Source organism: Anomalospiza imberbis, chromosome 22 (genome assembly GCF_031753505.1).
Source record: "Anomalospiza imberbis isolate Cuckoo-Finch-1a 21T00152 chromosome 22, ASM3175350v1, whole genome shotgun sequence".
In the NCBI taxonomy this organism is placed as follows: Eukaryota; Metazoa; Chordata; class Aves; order Passeriformes; family Viduidae; genus Anomalospiza; species Anomalospiza imberbis.
Genome location: NC_089702.1, coordinates 2,119,444 through 2,139,977, shown reverse-complemented (window position 1 = coordinate 2,139,977; position 20,534 = coordinate 2,119,444). Strand labels below are relative to the sequence as shown.

The 20,534-nt window shown below is 47.0% G+C and overlaps 1 protein-coding gene and 2 pseudogenes across 1 annotated transcript; 1 reads left to right on the top strand and 2 right to left on the bottom strand.

Annotated features, from left to right (window-relative positions):
- Positions 1–340: 340 nt before the first annotated feature.
- Positions 341–1,106, bottom strand: LOC137486449 (feather keratin Cos2-2-like; annotated as a pseudogene).
- A 7,400-nt stretch (positions 1,107–8,506) lies between these two features.
- On the bottom strand, positions 8,507–9,272 carry LOC137486937 (feather keratin Cos2-2-like; annotated as a pseudogene).
- Positions 9,273–9,572: 300 nt separating this feature from the next.
- LOC137487039 (uncharacterized) lies at positions 9,573–20,301 on the top strand. Its single transcript, XM_068212687.1, has 4 exons — positions 9,573–9,590; positions 10,424–10,511; positions 12,639–13,919; positions 20,222–20,301. Exons 1-4 carry the CDS (start codon positions 9,573–9,575, stop codon positions 20,299–20,301), a joined length of 1,467 nt encoding a protein of 488 aa, XP_068068788.1.
- The last annotated feature ends 233 nt before the right edge of the window (positions 20,302–20,534 follow it).

Genomic DNA, 20,534 nt, shown 5'->3' with positions numbered 1-20,534 from the left:
GGAGTTGCCCCAGAACAATAGACGACTCAGAGGTCAAGGCTTGAATGCAACACAGTTTTAATAAGTTGAAAGAAGACAAGGAGATGGCTCACAGAGAGAGCACCAGGAGCAGCCACTAAGATGGAGCTCCCATGTGCTGTTCTTTGCACTGCTGTCCAGAGACAGGAGAGACAACAAATCCATATTAGCCTTGTGGAGAGAGGGACAGAAAAAGAGAAGAGAGTAGAACAAGGAAGCGATGGTCCAAAGCTCTAAATACAATTTTCTGAAGCTCTATCTCCTGCCCAAAACCGTGCTTTGAAGTCTTGGACGTTCTTGCCGAAAGACATTGCCAGCAGCTTTAGCAGGGACGACATCTGCTGCCACCATAGCAGTTGGTGATGCAGGAGATGTCAAAGCCCCCAGAGCTGATGGGCACTCCGCCACAGCTGAGGATGTTGCCAACGGCAGCAGAGGTGGAGGATCCCACGGCGGTGTTCTGTGGGGAGGAGCTGAGGATGGGGCCGGGCAGGGTCACCAGCACAGCAGGCGGCTCAATGACAACGTGGGAGCTCTGGCACTGCCTGACACAGCACTCATTGCAGCTGCTGGCCAGCGGGCAGGGGCCGCAGGGCTGGCAGCAAGGGTCGCAGGGCCGGCAGCAGGACATGGCTCGGCGTCACAGGTGCACCTGGCACAGAAGGCAGGGAGAAGCACAAAGTGAGGACACAAGAGAAGCAGCACTGCACCCAAACGCCCTGCAGCCAAGGCATCTCCTGGCCCACATTGCACTGCCCAGCTCAAGGCCCAGGAGCCCCCTCAGCCAAGTCCCAGCCTCTCTCTGTCTGCACAAGACCTTCTCTCCCCTGCCCTCTCCCAGCACAAGCAGCTCCCAGCCCTGGGCTCTTATAGCCCCTCTCAGCTGAGAGCTCCAGTCAGGCAAGAGCTGGCCTTGAAGCAGCCGGGGGAGAAGGAGAAGAGGCCTCCCGCTCACCTGGTTCCTGAGGAGGAGGAGGTGAGAGAAGTGGATGAGAGAGCAGAGACTTGGGCTGCCTTTTATAGCAGTCCTGAACTGCCTCAGGCCCAGAGGTGCCGTAGTGGAAGTCTTAATTTTCTGACCAGCTCATGCCAAATGTGCACCATCCCAGTTAATGGTAGGGGCTGTGTCCTGGCTTCCTGCGCTGCTGCCTTTTCATTTTCCAGCTAATCTGTGTGCTTTCCTACATGAAGGGTCATTTCTCTAAGTGCTGGGATGAGAGATTCAAGGATTTCCTGGGCAAAACCAATGCTGAGTGCATTCAGAATGCTCAGACCATCAGCTGGCAGCATCCTCTGTGGACAAATGTGTTCACCTGTGTCATTTCCTGTGGCTTTGTTTTTGTCCAAGTTGTCAGGAAATGGGCATCAGTCTCGTGCTTCTTGCCCACATGCCCAAGGTCTGCCAGGTGAGGGGTCATGACACATCATTTTCTGTTGCTTTTCCCATCTCTCCATGATGGTCACTCACTGTTGCGCACGGCTCTGCATCTGCTGGGAGGGTTGGGCCCTGTTGCTACTCTTAACAGTGCTCAGAGAAAAATGGTGTTGGCCTCATTTGGTTCATCATCTTTCTGTGCAGTCTCTGTGAGTCCTCTGGGAATGCCAGGAGTTGTCTGGGGCCTGATCCTTCTCCAGGATACCTGAGTCGTTATAATGGGCAAGACATGATAAAGTTTGTGCAGGTGTGCAGACCTGGGACCTTGCTGGGATTTTGGAGAAAGCTGGGGTAGCTCTCCCATCTGTGATGTGCAGTGGTTGTGTAGAACAGAAGGCAAAATTGCAACCCTGAACTCCATAAATGTTGTTTTTTACTGCCTTTGGGACCTGGCAGGAAGAATCCTGTAGGAAAGTGCCCTGGGGGTTCAAAGAGGCCCGGGGAGAATGTGACATAATGCAGTCCAGATTTCCAGATGATAACATTATGGAAATGACTATAACTAGCTTGGTCTGTTCAGCTTGCCAAAGACATGAAGTAGATCCACCAAGGACTTTAGATGGTTGTATTTTTTAAGTATTTCTTTCCAAATCCTACAGCATAATATCTCATTTTGAGATTATTCCTAGTTGCATCTGCCCTTTAGTGAAGCCAAAATGTGGTTTTCCATTAGAATTTGAAATTAACTAAGTGAAATTTGCTTCATAGTATATTAAACCAGCCTGAACTGGTTCTTTCCTTCTGAATTTTTTTATTCACCTACATTTGCTTTATACTCCCTTGTACCCTCTGTTACATGACAGAGGTTTTTGTAACAGTGGGGAGGCTACAAGAAGATCTCAAGTGCTGCCGACGTGTTATACAGAGCCAGATCCTGACAGCTAAAGAATGCAGTCAGTGCTGGCCACACCTGAACCTCTCAGGAACACTGGTCAAGCCTTCATGAAAACATATTTAAGAAAAGGCCAAACAGTGCACAGGAAGTGTGGGATGAAGAAAAACATGTCTTCAGTCTCTTGATCACTGTCCATTCATCACCTTCCTGGCACCAAATGCAAAGGAAATTCCCCCAGAGGAAAAAAAAAACCCAAAACAGTAAGCCCCAAGAGAAAGATTGAAGGAATGCAGTCTTTTCTCCCTGGAGAACCAGAGGCTTGGGGAGGACCTCATCACCGTAGTTTAGGAATTGAATGGCAGCTACCAAGAGGACTGAGACTTTCTCAGCACAATCCTAGAATCCTAGAATCACAGAAGATGCTGAGTTGGAAATGACCCATCAGGAGCATCAAGTGCAACTCCTGGCCCTGCACAGGTCACGCCAAGACTCCCACCAAGTATCTGAGAGTGTTGTCCCAACACTTCTTGAGCTCTGTCAGGTTAGGTGCGGAGACCACTTGCCTGGGGAGCCTGTTCCAGTGCTCAACCACCAAATACCCTCTGGGTGAAGAACCTTTTTCTGATATCCAACCTCAACCTCCATCACCTCAGCTCCACACACTTCCTCAAGTCTTCTCGTTGCTCATGAGTGTGAAAAGTTTGGTTCTTGCCCCTGTACAGCCCCTCAGGAGGATGTCAAAGAGCACAGTGATGTCTGACCTCAGTCTCATCTTCTCCTGGGTGAATGGGCTTAGTAGCCTCAGCCACTCCTCACAGGGATCCTCCAGACCCTTTCCCAGCCTCCTAGCTTTCTTTTGGGCACTCTCTAGTAGCTGAGAGTCTTTTTTACATTGTGGTTCCCAAATGGAGCCATGTGGAGGGGTTGCCTGTGGGGCTCACACACACAGAAGGATGTGGAACTGGAGATGGTTTGGTTGTGGCAACTGAGACCAATGCTTGGGAAGCAGGTCTCATGAGGAGCAGATGAAGCCCTGGTTTAGGGACAGAGCAAGGTGTGTCAGCATCCTGTGAGTTGGACAAAGGCTCTGTCTCTGCCTGGAGATCCAGGCAGGAGGAGCATGTGTGGAGTGTCACGTGCATCACAGAGACCTGTGCACCCGAGCTGGTATTTGGAGCCCTGCAATGCCTCCAGGAGTTCATTTTCTGCACCCAAGAGAACACGGCTACCCAGGGAATGATATTTGTACCACTGCCTGGAGCTGAAGGCCAAGGAATATTCAGAAATTTTCAAGTACATCTGAAAACATTCCTATATGTTTGCATTAGGAGTGAAACCACCAGCCATTTGCACAGGGAAGATGGACACCTAGAGCAAAACATGAGATCCTTTTGGAGGTGTTGGGTTTGCAGCGATGGAGACTCCACTGCACAGATTGAGTATGTTGCCAATCCTGACTTGTGAATCCCCTCCGCCCTGCGGGTCTGGGAAGCAGCTGGGCCATGCTGAGGGACTGTGTGAAGTTTGGATCTCGTCTCCTTGTTCCCAGGTGTACCGGCCGCAGGCCCTAGGCCAGGCAATGAAGGAAGGCTAGGAAGAGATGAGCTGTGGGCTGTCCCTAATTGTTGTTGTTTCCCATCGCCACTCGTTTGGAGCCAAAGTCTTCATGATGGCCTTTGGCTGCTGAGGAGCCAGGGATGTTCTTCATCAGCTCCAAGGGAAAAGGGCACCAAGTAAAATCCGCTGCAGCGAGCCTCACACACTTTTGTCTCCACCTTTTTCCTGAGCAGCCTGGAGGAGTTGCCCCAGAACAATAGACGACTCAGAGGTCAAGGCTTGAATGCAACACAGTTTTAATAAGTTGAAAGAAGACAAGGAGATGGCTCACAGAGAGAGCACCAGGAGCAGGCACTAAGATGGAGCTCCCATGTGCTGTTCTTTGCACTGCTGTCCAGAGACAGGAGAGACAACAAATCCATATTAGCCTTGTGGAGAGAGGGACAGAAAAAGAGAAGAGAGTAGAACAAGGAAGCGATGGTCCAAAGCTCTAAATACAATTTTCTGAAGCTCTATCTCCTGCCCAAAACCGTGCTTTGAAGTCTTGGACGTTCTTGCCGAAAGACATTGCCAGCAGCTTTAGTAGGGACGACATCTGCTGCCACCATAGCAGTTGGTGATGCAGGAGATGTCAAAGCCCCCAGAGCTGATGGGCACTCCGCCACAGCTGAGGATGTTGCCAACGGCAGCAGAGGTGGAGGATCCCACGGCGGTGTTCTGTGGGGAGGAGCTGAGGATGGGGCCGGGCAGGGTCACCAGCACAGCAGGCGGCTCAATGACAACGTGGGAGCTCTGGCACTGCCTGACACAGCACTCATTGCAGCTGCTGGCCAGCGGGCAGGGGCCGCAGGGCTGGCAGCAAGGGTCGCAGGGCTTGCAACAGGACATGGCTCGGGGTCACAGGTGCACCTGACACAGAGGGCAGGGAGAAGCACAAAGTGAGGACACAAGAGAAGCAGCACTGCACCCAAACGCCCTGCAGCCAAGGCATCTCCTGGCCCACATTGCACTGGCCAGCTCAAGGCCCAGGAGCCCCCTCAGCCAAGTCCCAGCCTCTCTCTGTCTGCACAAGACCTTCTCTCCCCTGCCCTCTCCCAGCACAAGCAGCTCCCAGCCCTGGGCTCTTATAGCCCCTCTCAGCTGAGAGCTCCAGTCAGGCAAGAGCTGGCCTTGAAGCAGCCGGGGGAGAAGGAGAAGAGGCCTCCCGCTCACCTGGTTCCTGAGGAGGAGGAGGTGAGAGAAGTGGATGAGAGAGCAGAGACTTGGGCTGCCTTTTATAGCAGTCCTGAACTGCCTCAGGCCCAGAGGTGCCGTAGTGGAAGTCTTAATTTTCTGACCAGCTCATGCCAAATGTGCACCATCCCAGTTAATGGTAGGGGCTGTGTCCTGGCTTCCTGCGCTGCTGCCTTTTCATTTTCCAGCTAATCTGTGTGCTTTCCTACATGAAGGGTCATTTCTCTAAGTGCTGGGATGAGAGATTCAAGGATTTCCTGGGCAAAACCAATGCTGAGTGCATTCAGAATGCTCAGACCATCAGCTGGCAGCATCCTCTGTGGACAAATGTGTTCACCTGTGTCATTTCCTGTGGCTTTGTTTTTGTCCAAGTTGTCAGGAAATGGGCATCAGTCTCGTGCTTCTTGCCCACATGCCCAAGGTCTGCCAGGTGAGGGGTCATGACACATCATTTTCTGTTGCTTTTCCCATCTCTCCATGATGGTCACTCACTGTTGCGCACGGCTCTGCATCTGCTGGGAGGGTTGGGCCCTGTTGCTACTCTTAACAGTGCTCAGAGAAAAATGGTGTTGGCCTCATTTGGTTCATCATCTTTCTGTGCAGTCTCTGTGAGTCCTCTGGGAATGCCAGGAGTTGTCTGGGGCCTGATCCTTCTCCAGGATACCTGAGTCGTTATAATGGGCAAGACATGATAAAGTTTGTGCAGGTGTGCAGACCTGGGACCTTGCTGGGATTTTGGAGAAAGCTGGGGTAGCTCTCCCATCTGTGATGTGCAGTGGTTGTGTAGAACAGAAGGCAAAATTGCAACCCTGAACTCCATAAATGTTGTTTTTTACTGCCTTTGGGACCTGGCAGGAAGAATCCTGTAGGAAAGTGCCCTGGGGGTTCAAAGAGGCCCGGGGAGAATGTGAAATAATGCAGCCCAGATTTCCAGATGATAACATTATGGAAATGACCATAACTAGCTTGGTCTGTTCAGCTTGCCAAAGACATGAAGTAGATCCACCAAGGACTTTAGATGGTTGTATTTTTTAAGTATTTCTTTCCAAATCCTACATCATAATATCTCATTTTGAGATTATTCCAAGTTGCACCTGCACTTTAGCGAAGCCAAATCTTTGTTTTAGTCTTGAATTTGAAATTAACGAAATGAAATTTTCTTCATAGTATATTAAACCAGCCTGAACTGGTTCTTTCCTTCTGAATTTTTTTATTCACCTACATTTGCTTTATACTCCCTTTTACCCTCTGTTACATGACAGAGGTTTTTGTAACAGTGGGGAGGCTACAAGAAGATCTCAAGTGCTGCCGACGTGTTATACAGAGCCAGATCCTGACAGCTAAAGAATGCAGTCAGTGCTGGCCACACCTGAACCTCTCAGGAACACTGGTCAAGCCTTCATGAAAACATATTTAAGAAAAGGCCAAACAGTGCACAGGAAGTGTGGGATGAAGAAAAACATGTCTTCAGTCTCTTGGTCACTGTCCATTCATCACCTTCCTGGCACCAAATGGGAAGGAAATTCCCCCAGAGAAAAAAAAACCCAAAACAGTAAGCCCCAAGAGAAAGATTGAAGGAATGCAGTCTTTTCTCCCTGGAGAACCAGAGGCTTGTGGAGGACCTCATCACCGTAGTTTAGGAATTGAATGGCAGCTACCAAGAGGACTGAGACTTTCTCAGCACAATCCTAGAATCCTAGAATCACAGAAGATGCTGAGTTGGAAATGACCCATCAGGAGCATCAAGTGCAACTCCTGGCCCTGCACAGGTCACGCCAAGACTCCCACCAAGTACCTGAGAGTGTTGTCCCAACACTTCTTGAGCTCTGTCAGGTTAGGTGCGGAGACCACTTGCCTGGGGAGCCTGTTCCAGTGCTCAACCACCAAATACCCTCTGGGTGAAGAACCTTTTTCTGATATCCAACCTCAACCTCCATCACCTCAGCTCCACACACTTCCTCAAGTCTTCTCGTTGGTCATGAGTGTGAAAAGTTTGGTTCTTGCCCCTGTACAGCCCCTCAGGAGGATGTCAAAGAGCACAGTGATGTCTGACCTCAGTCTCATCTTCTCCTGGGTGAATGGGCTTAGTAGCCTCAGCCACTCCTCACAGGGATCCTCCAGACCCTTTCCCAGCCTCCTAGCTTTCTTTTGGGCACTCTCTAGTAGCTGAGAGTCTTTTTTACATTGTGGTTCCCAAATGGAGCCATGTGGAGGGGTTGCCTGTGGGGCTCACACACACAGAAGGATGTGGAACTGGAGATGGTTTGGTTGTGGCAACTGAGACCAATGCTTGGGAAGCAGGTCTCATGAGGAGCAGATGAAGCCCTGGTTTAGGGACAGAGCAAGGTGTGTCAGCATCCTGTGAGTTGGACAAAGGCTCTGTCTCTGCCTGGAGATCCAGGCAGGAGGAGCATGTGTGGAGTGTCACGTGCATCACAGAGACCTGTGCACCCGAGCTGGTATTTGGAGCCCTGCAATGCCTCCAGGAGTTCATTTTCTGCACCCAAGAGAACACGGCTACCCAGGGAATGATATTTGTACCACTGCCTGGAGCTGAAGGCCAAGGAATATTCAGAAATTTTCAAGTACATCTGAAAACATTCCTATATGTTTGCATTAGGAGTGAAACCACCAGCCATTTGCACAGGGAAGATGGACACCTAGAGCAAAACATGAGATCCTTTTGGAGGTGTTGGGTTAGCAGCGATGGAGACTCCACTGCACAGATTGAGTATGTTGCCAATCCTGACTTGTGAATCCCCTCCGCCCTGTGGGTCTGGGCAGCAGCTGGGCCATGCTGAGGGACTGTGTGAGGTTTGGATCTCGTCTCCTTGTTCCCAGGTGTGCCGGCCGCAGGCCCTAGGCCAGGCAATGAAGGAAGGCTAGGAAGAGATGAGCTGTGGGCTGTCCCTAATTGTTGTTGTTTCCCATCGCCACTCGTTTGGAGCCAAAGTCTTCATGATGGCCTTTGGCTGCTGAGGAGCCAGGGATGTTCTTCATCAGCTCCAAGGGAAAAGGGCACCAAGTAAAATCCGCTGCAGCGAGCCTCACACACTTTTGTCTCCACCTTTTTCCTGAGCAGCCTGGAGGAGTTGCCCCAGAACAATAGACGACTCAGAGGTCAAGGCTTGAATGCAACACAGTTTTAATAAGTTGAAAGAAGACAAGGAGATGGCTCACAGAGAGAGCACCAGGAGCAGCCACTAAGATGGAGCTCCCATGTGCTGTTCTTTGCACTGCTGTCCAGAGACAGGAAGGACAACAAATCCATATTAGCCTTGTGGAGAGAGGGACAGAAAAAGAGAAGAGTGTAGAACAAGGAAGCGATGGTCCAAAGCTCTAAATACAATTTTCTGAAGCTCTATCTCCTGCCCAAAACCGTGCTTTGAAGTCTCGGACGTTCTTGCCGAAAGACATTGCCAGCAGATTTAGCAGGGACGACATCTGCTGCCACCATAGCAGTTGGTGATGCAGGAGATGTCAAAGCCCCCAGAGCTGATGGGCACTCCGCCACAGCTGAGGATGTTGCCAACGGCAGCAGAGGTGGAGGATCCCACGGCGGTGTTCTGTGGGGAGGAGCTGAGGATGGGGCCGGGCAGGGTCACCAGCACAGCAGGCGGCTCAATGACAACGTGGGAGCTCTGGCACTGCCTGACACAGCACTCATTGCAGCTGCTGGCCAGCGGGCAGGGGCCGCAGGGCTGGCAGCAAGGGTCGCAGGGCCGGCAGCAGGACATGGCTCGGGGTCACAGGTGCACCTGGCACAGAAGGCAGGGAGAAGCACAAAGTGAGGACACAAGAGAAGCAGCACTGCACCCAAACACCCTGCAGCCAAGGCACCTCCTGGCCCACATTGCACTGCCCAGCTCAAGGCCCAGGAGCCCCCTCAGCCAAGTCCCAGCCTCTCTCTGTCTGCACAAGACCTTCTCTCCCCTGCCCTCTCCCAGCACAAGCAGCTCCCAGCCCTGGGCTCTTATAGCCCCTCTCAGCTGAGAGCTCCAGTCAGGCAAGAGCTGGCCTTGAAGCAGCCGGGGGAGAAGGAGAAGAGGCCTCCCGCTCACCTGGTTCCTGAGGAGGAGGAGGTGAGAGAAGTGGATGAGAGAGCAGAGACTTGGGCTGCCTTTTATAGCAGTCCTGAACTGCCTCAGGCCCAGAGGTGCCGTAGTGGAAGTCTTAATTTTCTGACCAGCTCATGCCAAATGTGCACCATCCCAGTTAATGGTAGGGGCTGTGTCCTGGCTTCCTGCGCTGCTGCCTTTTCATTTTCCAGCTAATCTGTGTGCTTTCCTACATGAAGGGTCATTTCTCTAAGTGCTGGGATGAGAGATTCAAGGATTTCCTGGGCAAAACCAATGCTGAGTGCATTCAGAATGCTCAGACCATCAGCTGGCAGCATCCTCTGTGGACAAATGTGTTCACCTGTGTCATTTCCTGTGGCTTTGTTTTTGTCCAAGTTGTCAGGAAATGGGCATCAGTCTCGTGCTTCTTGCCCACATGCCCAAGGTCTGCCAGGTGAGGGGTCATGACACATCATTTTCTGTTGCTTTTCCCATCTCTCCATGATGGTCACTCACTGTTGCGCACGGCTCTGCATCTGCTGGGAGGGTTGGGCCCTGTTGCTACTCTTAACAGTGCTCAGAGAAAAATGGTGTTGGCCTCATTTGGTTCATCATCTTTCTGTGCAGTCTCTGTGAGTCCTCTGGGAATGCCAGGAGTTGTCTGGGGCCTGATCCTTCTCCAGGATACCTGAGTCGTTATAATGGGCAAGACATGATAAAGTTTGTGCAGGTGTGCAGACCTGGGACCTTGCTGGGATTTTGGAGAAAGCTGGGGTAGCTCTCCCATCTGTGATGTGCAGTGGTTGTGTAGAACAGAAGGCAAAATTGCAACCCTGAACTCCATAAATGTTGTTTTTTACTGCCTTTGGGACCTGGCAGGAAGAATCCTGTAGGAAAGTGCCCTGGGGGTTCAAAGAGGCCCGGGGAGAATGTGACATAATGCAGTCCAGATTTCCAGATGATAACATTATGGAAATGACTATAACTAGCTTGGTCTGTTCAGCTTGCCAAAGACATGAAGTAGATGCACCAAGGACTTTAGATGGTTGTATCTATTAAGTATTTCTTTCCAAATCCTACAGCATAATATCTCATTTTGAGATTATTCCTAGTTGCATCTGCCCTTTAGTGAAGCCAAAATGTGGTTTTCCATTAGAATTTGAAATTAACTAAGTGAAATTTGCTTCATTGTATATTAAACCAGCCTGAACTGGTTCTTTCCATCTGAATTTTTTTTATTCACCTACATTTGCTTTATACTCCCTTTTACCCTCTGTTACATGACAGGTTTTTGTAACAGTGGGGAGGCTACAAGAAGATCTCAATCGCTGCCCCCATATTTTACAAAGCCAGATCCTGACAGCTAAAGAATGCAGTCAGTGCTGGCCACGCCTGAACCTCTCAGGAACACTGGTCAAGCCTTCATGAAAACATATTTAAGAAAAGGCCAAACAGTGCACAGGAAGTGTGGGATGAAGAAAAACATGTCTTCAGTCTCTTGGTCACTGTCCATTCATCACCTTCCTGGCACCAAATGGGAAGGAAATTCCCCCAGAGAAAAAAAAACCCAAAACAGTAAGCCCCAAGAGAAAGATTGAAGGAATGCAGTCTTTTCTCCCTGGAGAACCAGAGGCTTGTGGAGGACCTCATCACCGTAGTTTAGGAATTGAATGGCAGCTACCAAGAGGACTGAGACTTTCTCAGCACAATCCTAGAATCCTAGAATCACAGAAGATGCTGAGTTGGAAATGACCCATCAGGAGCATCAAGTGCAACTCCTGGCCCTGCACAGGTCACGCCAAGACTCCCACCAAGTACCTGAGAGTGTTGTCCCAACACTTCTTGAGCTCTGTCAGGTTAGGTGCGGAGACCACTTGCCTGGGGAGCCTGTTCCAGTGCTCAACCACCAAATACCCTCTGGGTGAAGAACCTTTTCCTGATATCCAACCTCAACCTCCATCACCTCAGCTCCACACACTTCCTCAAGTCTTCTCGCTGGTCATGAGCGTGAAAAGTTTGGTTCTTGCCCCTGTACAGCCCCTCAGGAGGATGTCAAAGAGCACAGTGATGTCTGACCTCAGTCTCATCTTCTCCTGGGTGAATGGGCTTAGTAGCCTCAGCCACTCCTCACAGGGATCCTCCAGACCCTTTCCCAGCCTCCTAGCTTTCTTTTGGGCACTCTCTAGTAGCTGAGAGTCTTTTTTACATTGTGGTTCCTGTCAGGGTCTGTCCGAAAATCCCTCATGTTTGCCTCACGACTGCCTCCAAGGACTGAGACCCTAGACCCTGAAAAGTAGCTCTAGCCTGGCTGAGGTGGAAAATCTGCCAAGCCTTAAGGACTGGTATGCGATGCCATGGGAACTCAGTGCGAGAACAATGGACTGGTCATGGTGGACTGAGCCCTAATCAGTTCGTCCTGTACCTTCGGTCCTGTACTCTTGGTCCTGCACTGACACGATGATTACAACTGGTTCCCAAAATGAGTCCACACCCACCATGTAGCCAGGAGAACTGCTGCTTTGGCCAGATGCCACCCGCTTTGAAGAACCTTATAAAAGACTGAAGGAGTTTTGAGGACTTTGTCCGGACCCCACCTGGAGAAGACAGCCTATGAGCATCTCGTCAAGCTCCGAGGGCCTCGTCTCTTCAGACTGGTAGCTATAATCCCCTTCCCCTCTTTCTCTATCTTTCACTCTATCTCTTTATTTCTCTCCCACTATCGCAGTTGTTGGCACTAAATAAAAGTGCATTTTTGTTTAAGCAAAGTGTTGTGTCCCCTGCTGTGTCTTTTGTGCTTTGAGATCTCCAAAAAGAACCTATCAGGGACCCTGCATGTATTTGCGGACCCTGACATTAAATTGGCGTAGTCGGCAGGATCTTGGTAGACAGATTAAGGGTTGCGGGTTGTATGTAGTTTGTAACAGGGGAAGGACCCTCGCTTCAGCCGCACCTAGCACGCCACGTACAGTGAGCGCTGTCTAGAAAGCAAGGGGGGCGAGTGGAATTTCCCGCAAACTGCATACACCCAGGCGAAAAGCATCCCCTGTCTTCAGGATTTTTAAAAGATCTCATTTGTACAAAAGATGGGACTTTGTTGTTTTATTTTTTTTGTGTGTGTCTTTGAGCTGTTTGGTGCAGTTGAGGAGACAACTATTTGTAACTAAGGAGTACCTCCCAAACAGTTTTGGTCCCCTCACCCACTCCAGGGAAGCGAAGGGAAACACAGTTTTAGCTGTGCTTGTGTGTAACTTAAGAGTACCTCCCTGAAAGTGGTTTTGGTCCCTTCACAAAATGACTGAAAAAGATAAAGATACGTTTTTTGCTTTGCTAGCGAAATATGGTGCTAGACCCTCTCCAGCTGGAGAGGGATGGGCACAGGATAATTGGTTTAGCTTTGAACACGTCGTAGATAGAATATATTCTTTGCAACATGATGCCAGATATAAGCTGGGCAGAAATAAAACAATTCTCTGCCCAGTTTTGGGTGCTTGCCTATCGGCAGCCATTGAAACCCGTTTTAAACGGGTGACTGAAGAGAAGGCAGTCATAGACTCCTTGCAAAATTTGGTGGAAGTTTTGCAGAAGGAATTAGAACATGAAAGGAGTCTTAGAGAAGAGAGGGAGAAACGGGTGAGCAAAGAAAAAGCAGTAATAGACTCCCTACAAACCCTAGTAGAAGTTTTGCAGAAAGAATTAGAATATGAAAGAAGTCTTAGAGAAGGGAGAGATAAAAACTTAAAACATGTAGAATCACCAAAAGAAGTAGAAGAGAAAGAAGCACGCCACATTAAACACATATACCCCCAGAAAGAATTGGTACACATACAAAATTGTGGAGAATCTTGTTGTTCCAATTTGAGACCTCTCATTAAAACAGAATACAATTTTATAAATGAAGAGGATTTTGACCCTCACATTACCACAAAAGAAATACCATACACTGCCACTGAATTAGCCAAATTAAAGAAAGAATATTCACGTCTCCCTCAAGAATCAGAGACAGAATATGTGTTTAGAGTCTCACTCACTGGAGGAGACCAAATTAAATTAAGTGAGCAAGAAGCCAGTGGCTATTGGGGACATGGAGTTTTCTTAACAACAGGGAATACTCGAGCTCCATGGTCCCTGACACAGCGCGCAGCTTACTGGGCAGGGGGACTTAGCCCCCTTGAAAGAGGGGATCCTCTAGCCATTACCGGCACGCCAGATCAACTTTTAGAAAACATTCACAAAGCTGCCTGCTTGCAAATGATACATGAAAGAACATTGATTTCTGGCTATGAATCACCTATGCAATTGCCAGTAAAACCTGAAATAATGACACCTCTAATTCGAGGTCTCCCTGAGTCCCTTAAACCAACTGCAATCCTCCTTCAGAAAACCATTGCATCTATCACCCCTGTAGACAGGCTAGATAGATTTCTTGGCAACCCTACTGACCAAACTGGTTCCACTAGCCCAAGCTTCACGTCTCTTGCAACTCCAGCCCAACCTTTAAGCGTACAATCTGATAATAGCCATAAAGTGTGGACATGGAGCCAAGTTGCAGAAGAGTTAATTAGTTACAGCAGAAAATATGGATCGGTGAATCTCCCAGATGATAAGCCTGAAAAAACCAGAGGGGTCAGGCACATTGTTTCTCCAAATGAAAAACCAGAAAAGGGGAAACAGATCTCTAGTCGCCAACAGTTGTGGCTAATGGGACTAAAAAGGGGAGTGCCACGAGAAGTGATGGATGGCTTACCATATGAAAAATTAGTTAAAATAATTTCAAACTGGCGCAGTCCCAAACCCATGATACTGAATTCACCTGATGTACAACCTAGCGCACCCCCTCCTCCACAAGCTTCAAGCTACAAGCCAAAACAACCCCCTTTACAAACTCTTGATGAAAAGCCAAACCATTCTCCTACACGAGCTTTAGACAATGGGCTACAAAAACCTTCCCTACAGTTCCAAGGCAGTAAAACAAACCAGCCTGCTTTAAACTAGAAACTCCGTCTCTTGTTAGTGAGCAAAGAGACGGAGAATGGCTGTTTTTGAGAAAGCTCACAAAAAACCCAAGAACAGGTGACTTATTGATTACAGCAATTGTCGGTCCCAAACGAGCTTTAGTAACCTTTGTGGTAGACACCGGAGCCCAGATTAGTGCACTGAAAAATGAAGATGCTCAAAAATGTGGAGTTGTTCCTAGCAAAAAACGGTGTTGTGTCTTAAATGCCCTAGGAACTACAGAGCCTATGGGTATCGCTTTAGTAAAAATTACATTGCCCGGGGAAGACAACTTAATAGTTGTCAAAATGGTAATTGGAAATATTCCGGACAGTCTGTTAGGGATGGATATACTTGCTGGGAAACAGTGGGAAGACTCAGAAGGTCTTTTGTGGTCTTTTGGCGCGCCACGCCTTGACATCAGGCTGCTTAAAATAGCTCCACCACTACCATTCAGTAAAATCACTTCTGTAAAACAGTATCCCTTGCCTTCTGGTGCTAAAGATGGCATCAAGCCAGTTATTCAAGAATTGAAAGATCAGGGAGTTATTATTAACACTCATAGTCCGTTTAACTCCCCAATATGGCCAGTTAAAAAACCTAATGGGAAGTGGAGACTGACAGTAGACTACCGCCGTCTTAATGCTAACACAGACCCTCTTACAGCAGCTGTCCCAAATTTAGCTGAGTTAATAATAGCAATTCAAGAAAAAGCCCACTCTTTTATGGCAACAATAGACGTTAAAGACATGTTTTTTATGATACCTATACAGCCAGAAGACATGGACCGTTTTGCTTTTGTGTGGGAAGGACAGCAATATACCTTTACACGTTTGCCCCAAGGGTACAAGCATTCACCTACTTTAGCCCACCATGCTCTAGCCCAGGAGTTAGAAGCCATATCTAAACCTGACACTGTAGCTGTTTATCAGTACATTGATGATATCCTTGTGGGAGGAGAAGAAAAAGAAGTAGTGGGGAATACTCAAGAGAAAATAATCTCTCATTTAGAAAGCCTAGGTTTACAGATCCCTTCAGAGAAAATACAAAAACCTTCACAAGAAGTGAAATTTTTAGGAATATGGTGGAAAGGAGGTATGACATGTATTCCCCCCGATACTTTAACCTCCTTAGATCAGATTAAAATGCCAGAATCCAGGAAAGAACTGCAACAAGCTTTAGGATTGTTAGTGTTTTGGAGGAAACATATTCCAGATTTTTCAATTATTGCTAGGCCTCTTTATGACCTGTTGAGAAAGGGAGTAAAATGGGACTGGAGCCCCTCGCAGGAAGAAGCATTGCAACTGCTGATTTTTGAAGCAACAGCTTATCAAGCATTGGGTCCTATTCATCCTACAGATCCTTTTCAAGTAGAATGGGGATTTGCATCCTCAGGATTGTCTGTACATATATGGCAGAGGGGTCCCGAAGGCCCGACCAGACCCGTTAGCTTTTACTCCCGTGGTTTTAAAGATGCAGAAAAAAGGTATACCATTTGGGAGAAGGGGCTATTTGTTGTTAGCATGGCTCTTGTTGAAGTAGAAAAAATCACAAGACAGCAACCAATTGTATTAAGAGGTCCTTTCAAAGTAATCAAAATAGTTACTACCGGGACTCCTCCTCCTGAAGGAGTAGCTCAGCGGGCCTCCGTGAGAAAATGGTATGCACAAATAGAGCACTATTGCCACATTTTCTCAATCACAGAAGGAGCTGTGAAAAATTTGTCAATACAAGAAACAGAAAATCTGAATAATAGTGAAGACAAACCTGTTTCAGTGATTAAGGTAGCCCCTCCCTTTTCCCCTGAGCAGTCACCTAACTCATGGTTTACAGATGCTTCATCTAAGAGAGAAGGAAAAGCGTGGAAATTCAAGGCCGTGGCCCTCCATACTTCCTCGGGCGAACAAATTATCACAGAGGGGGAGGGCAGCGCTCAAGTTGGGGAGTTGATAGCTGTTTGGAGTGTTTTCCAGAGGGAAGCACAGAACACCTCTCTTGTTTGCATTTACACCGATTCCTATGCTGTATACAAAGGCTGTACTGAATGGTTGCCTTTCTGGCAACAGAATGATTGGGAAGTTAATAGAATCCCAGTATGGCAGAAAGAAAAGTGGCAAGAAATCCTACAAATTGCAAGTCGAGGGAATTTTGCTGTGGGGTGGGTAGCTTCTCACCAGACAGACGGGAATCTAGCAGGAGAATGGAATAACAGAGCTGATGAATTAGCTAAGTTGAGCCCCCTAAAAAAGGATGAAATTACTGAAGATTGGGAACATTTGTTAGAATGGTTGCATGTAAAAAGACAACACACAGGTGCAAAAGATTTGTATAAAGAAGCTCATGCTCGGGGTTGGCCAGTTACCAGGGAAATGTGCAAAACTTGTGTGTCAGCCTGTGAGCAGTGTCGCAAACGGCTAGAAAGACATCCCCTAGAGGATGACCCACTACACTTAAGAAAAGGTAAAGGCTTATGGGATGCATGGCAGGTAGATTATATTGGTCCTTTTAAGCAATCAGGAGGTAAGCATTTTGTGTTAGTGGGAGTTGAGATAATATCTGGATTAGCTCAAGCTGAGGCCTTCAAAAGGGCTACAGGAGAAAGCACTGTCAAAGCATTGCAGATATGGTTTGGGACCTTTCCAAAACCACAGGAAATACAATCTGATAATGGGTCCCACTTTACTGCCAAAGTAGTGCAGGAATGGGCAAGAGGTGAAGGAATAAAATGGACATTTCACACCCCCTATTACCCTCAAGCCAACGGAATTGTAGAAAGAACCAATGGTCTCCTAAAAAGACTTTTGAAACCACAAGAAGGAGGCTGGGATGGTCGACTGTATAAAGCTGTACAAAGTGTGAATGAAAGATGGGGGGCAAACGGATGTCCGAAAATCACCGCCTTTTGCCCGAAAGCTCCAACCATAATTCCAGCACTAAAGGGGCCAAATGATCCCAAAAATCCAGCTCATTATCCCGGACAACCTGTCCTAGTTGACCTTCCCACTGTAGGGGAGGTACCACTAGTGCTGAAAACCCCTTTGAATAAATTTGCTTGGGTAGCATCCGATGCTCTAGGTAAAGAACACCGGATAAGTACCCGCTGGATAATTCCCTCTTTTTAAAAGGTTCTGCCTTTAGATGGCAGATTTTTCTGTGTTTGTTATTACAGGAGAACTCCGAGGGACGCTCTGAGTGATATGAAAGTCAGATAACCATGTTAACATTATTCATACTTCTTTGCATCCTGCCACACCATTATGGCCAAGATCCGGCTGAGTGGCCGTGGTCTGAAGCTACCCTCAGGTACACCAGTGTCCAAGGATCCTACCCCAGAGATCGTCGCCCAAACCTAGCGACTGTAGTGCTGCATGACTCAGAGGTATACCGTCGAAGTGAGTGGGGTTGGGACCGAAAAGACTGGGCCAGAATGCTGACTGGGACAATTGGTGAAGACATTAAGGTAGGATGCAGAAAAGTAGAAGGACTATCTCATGAGAAAGCTACTAACATCGCAGTAGCTGGAAATCTTTTAGAACCTGGTATAACAAGCAGTTTGCACCCCAACATTACAGCAGGACTCTGTCCCACTACAACATGGAAATGCAACAAGCAAGATTCCCTTTTGTTGTGTTGTCGTCAGAAGGATGTTGGAAACTATACATTAGACCCTAGCACCAATAATGTTGAGATCACGAAGCTTTGTAAGAATGAACCCACTGATTGTTGGTACAACTTTACTTTAACTAAATCAATTTATGTGACGTGTAATTGGCAAAATAACTCAGCAGATCAGTCAAGCTTGAAAGGTTTAATTTACAGGTTTAAAATAAATGCTGTGGCAAAACCCATGTTAACTGCAGTGGTCATGTACTCTGGTGTGCAGACTCCCGTAGTGTTGCATAGCAAAAATAATGTTTTCCCTCCTTTTGCAGTAATACGAGGTAATGATGTTGCAATTCGATGTGAATTAATTGATGGATCCCTCATTGAACCCATACACAGCTCTGGTATAGGGCCCCACGGTCGTGTTCTACACTGTGAGACTCAGAATCAGAACTGCTGGTTGAACCTAACAGATGTACAATTTTCTCACAGAGTGATATGTGGTGAAAACAACACTAAACACTGGGGAGAACTCGATGTCAATGTAGTAATGCCTACTGTGCCCACCACCCAACCACCGGTCATGCTCACCCCGAAAATTTTTGAGATCGGACCATATGTAATAAAGAAAACTGGCCAACAGCAAATATTGTTCAATCCGGCATGGTCTCTTAAACAAGTTAAATTACTGATGCAGAACAATGTCTCAGAAATTCAGCCAAACTGTTCACCCTTTTTGCAAACTTCGTTTCAAGGGTGGACCACCTGGCTGCGAAAACGGAACCCTTCCAAAAAACGGATGGCAAGAGACATAACCGGTGTTGTGGGAACAGGATTGGGAATCCTAAATAGTATTGATTCAGAAGTATTGATGAATAAACTAGTTGCCACCACAAGAGACTTGACAAAATTACAACAACCCCTGCAGTCCTCTTTATCTGCCCTGGGAACACAACAGTGGTTGTTATCAAACATATTACCAAATTGGGAAAAAGTAAATGTGAATGATCACAAATTAATAATTGATGCACTTAGTGTTGCACAAAATAACATTTCCCTGGCCCTTAGCTGCATCCAGGCACAGCTCTGGATGCAGACAGTTGTTGCCTCAATTATAAGAGAAGGTGAAGAAGGCATTTTCCCTACTGAAATTCGAAAAATAATTTGGGACAATGCAAATGATTTTGAAAAGGAATTCCAATCCTGGTGGAATTTGGTGAACTTCACTTACAACCCAAGTACAAACACAGCCACAGCTTTTGTGTTAACGATATCTAATGCTTCAGTGCATTTGATTTTCCCTATCATTGCATTAGGACTGAATCATGACGGAGCTATTCTCTATCCTTCCGAGCATAGAGAATGGGCCCGTCAAATTGATAAGAAATGGCAAACTGTAAATTTGGAATCTTGTATTGTCCGGGAGACACAAGGTTTTATTTGTGAAAGTAATGCAATTATAGCTCAAGACATTTGTTTGGACACAGAGCAGAATATTTGCCATTTTGAAGTTCACCCTGATGAAACTCCTGTAACAATATTAGTGTACATAGGTAATGGGTGTGTGTGTGTAAGGACTGCTTGTGATGTAGTGTTTATAGAAAATGTAGCAGTGAATCCAAAGAATCATTCAAATTTTTGTGTCTGTAACTTTACCACGATCACGGGATGTGATTTTTCTTATACTGTCCCAGTTATGTCTTACCACCTTTTACAATCCAATTTTACACTAATTCACCAGATATTGCCTGCCTCTATTGGAATGAATTTAACTTTGATTAAGCAATTGTTGCTTCACCAGGACTTAATTGAAATTTTAGAAAAGGTCAAGAGAAATGGGCAAAAGACCCTGGTAACAGTCCATCATGATGTGAAGGAGATACATCACGTTTTAGAAAGAGTAAGGAAGGATGCTGAACACAGATGGTGGGATACTCTTTTTGGGTGGTCACCTACTGCTACAGGCATCCTGAATAAAGTGTGCCATCCTATTGTTGTTCTTTTGATCTTGGTTTTAATTGGTTTTGTTTTATCAGCCATTTTATACATTTTGAATTGGAAAATGATGAGGCAGCTGACCCGATTGACATCAATTATAGATGCACACAGTTCAGTAAAAACCCCTTTTGTTAAAGACATTCCTAGAGTTATTGACACAAGAAGAACTACACGAGCAGTAAAAAATTAGGCCTGCAACAGCAAATTAATTAGTTGTTCATTGTTTGTTTTGATTAGTATTGTTTGTTTTATACTGTGATTAAGTTTTTGTTTGGAGATCTTTGTTTAAGAAATTTGTAAAAGAATTTTGTGATTTGTTTTGATTGTTTTCAAAGAAATTGTTTCAATTATAAGAAAAATTGTTATAATCAATATTGATCACTATTTCCTATTTTATCTTTTCTTAATCCCTGTCCTTGTTTCTTTTACCTTTTCCCTCTTCCTCTTCGATATCTTTTTCTGTTTCTATTTTTCTGGGATATATGCTGCCAGACACTGATGAGTCGAGCCCTGAAGACTTTGCGACAACGCTGCAGACCTTGCTGATGGAGTACTCTCGTCGCCAGTCGTGAGTCACGGGGTGGTGTCAGGGTCTGTCCGAAAATCCCTCATGTTTGCCTCACGACTGCCTCCAAGGACTGAGACCCTAGACCCTGAAAAGTAGCTCTAGCCTGGCTGAGGTGGAAAATCTGCCAAGCCTTAAGGACTGGTATGCGATGCCATGGGAACTCAGTGCGAGAACAATGGACTGGTCATGGTGGACTGAGCCCTAATCAGTTCGTCCTGTACCTTCGGTCCTGTACTC

What these genes read in the sequence shown, in the direction of transcription:
- LOC137487039 (XM_068212687.1), top strand. An exon ending in CCTGACAGCTAAAGAATGCA is followed by an intron (nt 10,512 to 12,638) that starts GTCAGTGCTGGC and finishes GCCTATCGGCAG; the next exon opens with CCATTGAAACCCGTTTTAAA. An exon ending in AATAATTTCAAACTGGCGCA is followed by an intron (nt 13,920 to 20,221) that starts GTCCCAAACCCA and finishes ATATGCTGCCAG; the next exon opens with ACACTGATGAGTCGAGCCCT.